The 6,350-nt window shown below is 43.9% G+C and overlaps 1 protein-coding gene across 1 annotated transcript; it reads right to left on the bottom strand.

The window, feature by feature from the left end:
• Window positions 1-2: 2 nt before the first annotated feature.
• Window positions 3-5,962, bottom strand: sgca (sarcoglycan, alpha). Its single transcript, XM_060037625.1, has 10 exons — window positions 5,802-5,962; window positions 5,384-5,509; window positions 5,102-5,253; window positions 4,762-4,828; window positions 4,391-4,589; window positions 4,037-4,205; window positions 2,462-2,670; window positions 1,781-1,807; window positions 757-933; window positions 3-362 (listed from the first exon to the last, which is right to left on the bottom strand). The coding sequence occupies exons 1-10, from the start codon at window positions 5,836-5,838 to the stop codon at window positions 332-334; spliced, it is 1,194 nt and encodes a 397-aa protein (XP_059893608.1). The 5' UTR covers window positions 5,839-5,962; the 3' UTR covers window positions 3-331.
• Between the last annotated feature and the right edge of the window lie 388 nt (window positions 5,963-6,350).

Genomic DNA, 6,350 nt, shown 5'->3' with positions numbered 1-6,350 from the left:
TATGTATTGGAAGCATAGCTTTGTTTCTTTACTTCTTTATTTTTTCAGAAACGTTAGAAATAACACTATCCAACATCGCCCTCTACTGTCATGGCTAAGTAAATACATGTTAATAATAAAACCGTGAAAGACAATTTATTACGTCATATTTTCAGTGGATATAATGTATAACTAATATTTTTGAAGCACGAAAAACAAAAGTAAACATTCAGCGTGTGATTTCCTGTATACATAGGGGGGGGGGAATTCGCCAGCCCCCATTTTAAAAACAAATAAACATACGTTTGTCATGCATGATCCTCTCCAACATCGAAGGTAGACCAGGTGGGCTTTACCTTGGCATCGAGTCAACGGAGGGTTCACTGTGAACAAGAAAAGTATAATGAAGAGCGAGATTTGTAAAAAGCCGCAAACCCGAAAATGTGATTGACAGGCTAAATGGATTCCCTGAACCAATCTGAGAAAGTACCCCCTGATTGGTCAGATCTAAAATCTCATGCAGTCAGGTGTGCACTGTGCAGTCAATCGGAATGGACACCACAGAGCCTTTCGCTCACTTAAAGCTTATGGGTTGATCTATGGAAATTCGAACAAATGAGTAAGCTCCAGTATTATCAATTTAATCAGAGTGCAAGTCAAGTCAACAACATGTGTATAGTCATTGAGCCAACCCAAGGCAACCTACAGTGAACTCAGATACAGATGCATTCTGACATCGGGGATCAAACCCAGATACTGTCATTACACGCGCCTTACTGTTGGGCCATGATGAGGGGGATGCTGGGGCTGTCTGACTGCAGGGGGGCAAACCTCTCCCCGGTGCGGAAGTTAAACATGGGCAGGGTGGAGAGGGGAGCCACGCGGCGGCCCTCCGCCATGCTCCTCAGCTCGTCCCTGTTCCCGTGGATGGTGTGGTGGTGATACATCTGGATCCTGCAGGGGGCGACAGACGGAGGCTTTATAGAGGACTATGGTGGTGGTGGAGACGAGGTGAGGCTTTATAGAGGACTATGGTGCTGGTGGAGACGGGGTGAGGCTTTATAGAGGACTATGTTGGTGGCTGTTGGCTTATTATGGAAATGCATAGACGTTAAACTAATTAGTTATAATAATTGTTAAATCGCTCTTTGTTTCCGACAGCCATCACTGACAGTGTTTTGTCTGTGTGGCTCCCATTCCCGCCTCTTTATTTTAGAGTATCCTGTTCCCACTGTATTCAATCAGGAGAGAGAAATCTGCCAATATGTATGTCTGCGATATGTATTTGTTAAAAGTTGTAATCACTCTTTGTTCTGACAGCCACCATTGATAGTGTTTGGTCGGCGTGGCTCCCAGTCCCATCACATTTTCTACTATCCTGTTCCCATTCTATCCAATCAGGAGACATAAATCTGCAAAGTGGTGTTCCTCTCTGCTCGACCAGTGGTAGGCTGCAGTCTTTCAGTGTTGACTGACAATGGAGGATACGGGCCAAGCTACTGATTCCTGCGCCCCATGGGGAACGGATTACACAACCTCACACGCCAAGCGAGGAACAGCTAAAGAAAAGAAAGAAGAGACTGCTGCCAGGAAACAGACAGGAGTCACGTAAGACCAACTGCAAAACTGACGGGAAGTTACCCAAAAAAAAGACATCGCTCACTGCGCCCTTAGGAGAGTAGAGACGTTATTGATGCACATGGAAATGTGGAGTTTAAAGGTTTGTGGGAGGTACTAAAATGTAATATATGGGGATGAAGAAAGGTGAACAATTCAAATCCAAACGGGATGACGGACTTACTCTGAAGTCTTTATGTTCCTCTTCTCCCTGTGAGAAAATAATAACATATTAGCATTTGAAGAACAAGCACATAAGCTAAGCTTCCGAAAGAAAAGTAATACATCAAGAGAAAATTCTAAATATTCAAACAAACCAAAACGTACACCCCCGCCAACCACAATAACAAACCGGCCCCCGATCACAAAAACAAACGCCCCCGAATCACAGGAACAAACACGCCCTAATCACAAAAACAAACGCCCCCGAACCACAAAAACAGACATCCCCAACAACTCTTTCCAGTGTTGCGTCTTTCTAACTAAAGTATGTCGTCCATTTTTCTAATAAAGGGTCCCTAATTTAGCACCAGGAGGGAGGCTGATAAGCAATGCTGAGCCGTAATCTATCCTTCAGTGAAGTCACACGTGGGGATGTTCACCCAGATGTTTGATGGATAGATCACCCTTGGTGATATAGGGCCCCTTTAATCACACCCTTTAATGAGTGAAGAAGTGGAAACATCGACTGAACTACAGACTGGCTTTCACCATGATGGGGGGGAATACCATTCAAACACAAAATATCACACATTGTTTACAAGTGTAGTGTGACACACGCACACGCACACAAAAATGTATCGTCCATTTCGACGACAAATTGGTTCAAATGAGAAAGTAAAAGCCAAGGACTCTAAATACGTACACTCCCTCCCGCCGGCAGCACATGACGTAGGCCAGCAGCGCCAGCAGGATGAGGCCCAGCACCAGGGGCACGATCACCGTCACCAGGTAGTCCGGGAGGAAGTCCCTGCTGGGGGGGGCCTCGGGGGGGTCAAACACCCCCCCGTCCTCCAGGACTCCGGGGCCCATGGTGGGGGGAGGGGCGCCGGGCTCCGGACTCGAGAAGTCAAACTAAGGTGTGAAAAAAAGAAAGAAACAGGAACTGAAGATGAGTTCATGGTGAGGTTGCAGAACAAAGGATGTGGGGAGCTTTATGTTGAAAAGTAAAAGTTATGTCAAGTTTCAAAATATAGTCTTCAAAGTACAAAGAAGAGAAGATCAAGGTTGTATAGTGATAGAAGGGAAGGGTTTAGTTTGGCAATAGGGTCCTTCAAAGCACAGCGCTTCTACTTATACAATCAGACCAGGAACATTTCTTCAAAACGTTATCATTGCATCAATAATATCAATGAGTTTACAGCCATGTTGGCTGTATCAACTGAGAAAAGGCTATGAAATCTAAACCAACAATGATGTTTTGACTCATTCACATTTAACTTTGTGTATGATGAGGAGGTTACAATTATTTGTGTCGACGCAGTTAGACGCAGGCCTGCAAAATAATTTAAAATGTAAAAATGGGATCAGAAACACTGTGTTAATGCCAATAAAGTGACGTGGTTCACATGGTGAACACTGAGTTGCACTGTGTTAAAGTTGACATATTATACCACCAGGTGTGAGTGTGATTAGCCGTTACAAGCCGTTGTAAATGCTAATAAAGTGACTGGGTTAATAAAGTGGTGAGCTCTCACCAGCTGGGTCTTGCACCAGGTGATGCAGTATAACTATGTTAATGCTAATAAAGTGACTGGGTTAATAAAGTGGTGAGCTCTCACCAGCTGGGTCTTGCACCAGGTGATGCAGTATAACTATGTTAATGCTAATAAAGTGACTGGGTTAATAAAGTGGTGAGCTCTCACCAGCTGGGTCTTGCACCAGGTGATGCAGTATAACTATGTTAATGCTAATAAAGTGACTGGGTTAATAAAGTGGTGAGCTCTCACCAGCTTGGTCTTGCACCAGGTGATGCAGTTACACTGTGTTAATGCTTATAAAGTGAATGGGTTAACGCGGTGAACACTGAGTTACACTGTGTTAAAGTTGACATATTATACCACCAGGTGTGAGTGTGATAAGCCGTTACAAGCCGTTTGGAAAATCTGCCTCTTCTGACATCACAAGTGGGCGTGTCAAACTAAAAGTATGATGGATAGATGAGCAACGTTTACTTTAGTCCAGTGGGTAGGCTGGTAGACTGATCTATCCAGCACACATCTAGGTTGACACGCCCACTTGTGATGTCAGAAGAGGCAGATTTTCCTAACGGCTAATCACACTCACACCTGGTGGTATGATATGTCACCTTTAATGATAATAAGGTGAGTGGGTTAATAAAGTGGTGAGCTCTCACCAGCTGGGTCTTGCACCAGGTGATGCAGTATAACTATGTTAATGCTAATAAAGTGACTGGGTTAATAAAGTGGTGAGCTCTCACCAGCTGGGTCTTGCACCAGGTGATGCAGTTGCCGGGGATGTTGCAGTAGTTGCACCCCCCGGGGATCTTCACCCTGGCCCCCGCCTGGCACTGCCTCTGCTGGTCAGGGGTCAGCACCTTCAGCAGACACTCTGAGAAGTACTGCTCTGAGCCCACCTTAACATACACCCTGAGACAGCACCCCAGATGATACACACATGGATGGGTAGGATTTTACAATCGACTTGAGTATGTGTGTATATATATATATATATATATATATATATATAAAAAATGCAACACTTGAAAAATTGTACCATATGACTGCAAAAAAAAGGGAATACCCTAAATAATTGCTATGCCATCACGACCTACCCCTCGTAGTGGCCTGCCAGCGGAAGGGGGACTCTGCCTCCACGGTCGAGTGCGTTGGTGATGTTGACTATCTGCAACTCCGTTGTCTTCCAAAGCTTCTGCAAGTCTTGCTTTATCTCATTCTGAACGCTAGAGGGCAGCACCTTCTCTATCTCTCTCAGCTTGAGGAAGAATTCTGCTTGGTAGGGCAGCATGTTTTCTAGGGACAATACACCGTGGAAAAACGAGGACCAAAATAAACATCTCGTGTCGGTTTTGGCATGAGGAGGATGTCTAGCAGCCTACCTCTTTGTCCCTTTTCACATAAGCCATCTCTCCAATTAAAAACAAGCACTGTACCATGGAGATAATTGATGAATGCATAGGCCTACCCGCAAAGGCTTGTATGATGAGTTTCTCCTTGGTTGTTTCATAAGTCCGTTTATTAATGGCATAAATCTGTAAAACAATTATAAAAAATATCATTTGTAAGCAACGTGAAATACAGTTTAGTAAGCCTATGCAAATATCATCACTCATGCGACTAAATGAATGGTATTTCTTTTCACAGTATAATAAACATGTTTGCATTATTTTTTTTAAATGATTTACAGATTCACAGACAGCCTTTACAACAAATGATGTCACTGAGGAAAATCAATGTACATAAAACACAACACACGCCTCTGACACGTTTTTAATCAGCTGACAGACGAAGCTGTGCATGGATACCTCGATGATGCTCTTCCCCGCAGACGTGGGGGTCCCGTAGAGGAAGCCGTTGTCGTAGGGGTGTCTCTGGGTGAGGCGCAGCCATCCAGGCAGGTCGGGGGAGTACTGCAGGTTGCACTTGAACACCATGGGGTCGTTATACAGGATGCCAGCTGAGTGGGGTTCAGGAAGAGACCAAAGAGGGAACTCACGGTTCAGGTATCATGTTTTGTGGGAGCACAACGGTGTGTCATTGTCTCATAATGGACAGTCGTGGGAGGAATGTAGAAGGGAGGTTCTTACTGAGGACTGACAAGGGCTGAAAGTCATTTTGGAACGTTTCCCTCATCAGCTCGAATGTGAATAACTTCCCCACGGGAATGTTGAATTTGATATCCGCATCGGCCCCCAAAGAACAGATGGCACATACTGTAGATACAAAAGATATAGTGAAAATATGAATAGTTAGTAATAATAAGTCAGTAATAGTAATCACACACGCGCACACACACACACACACACACACACACACACGCTCACCCGCTCACCCACACACAATAGCTTGAGGACTTGAGGTGAGTCAAAGGTATGAGTTAATATTTCTATGAAACCAACAATTCAACTTCATAGCAAGGCCTGCTATGCCAAGTGTAAACTTCAAAGGGAGCCGTGGCTACAGTCAATCAACAAAAAATATACATAAAGAGCATATTTGACTTGCCTGCTAGGAAGAAGACCCAGCTCCGCTTCATTGCCATTTTGTTTTCACCTCTGATTGACAGCAGCAAGTGGACAGACCCAGACCCACAACCCCAGACAGTCCAGGGCTATCTTTATCCCTACAGTCGCCAAACAACGAGTAGTGTGTGTGTGTGTGTGTGTGTGTGTGTGTGTGTGTGTGTGTGTGTGTGTGTGTGTGTGTGTGTGTGTGTGTGTGTGTGTGTGTGTGTGTGTGTGTGTGTGTGTGTGTGTAATTATTTTCCCCATTAAATTGGAGGGTAAGCTTTTCAATTGTCATTACCATCATGCTAATTAGGCCTCTCTATTCATTCAACGATGGCTATATTGTGGGATGCTTTGTGGTGTGATTGAGACATTGACTGATTGGGTTGAATAATACATGTTTTTTTTATTGATTTGTTATAATATCATTATTTAGAAACTTCTGCATTATTTCCAATTGTATCACTTACTCTTTAGCCTATTTTATATTGCAGGACGTAAATAATATTCCCATAGGGAAAGAAATTGTTAAATTGATGATACATAG

The sequence above is a fragment of the Gadus macrocephalus genome, chromosome 18 (assembly GCF_031168955.1).
Source record: "Gadus macrocephalus chromosome 18, ASM3116895v1".
Taxonomy (NCBI): Eukaryota; Metazoa; Chordata; class Actinopteri; order Gadiformes; family Gadidae; genus Gadus; species Gadus macrocephalus.
This window is presented reverse-complemented; position numbering and strand designations above follow the sequence as displayed.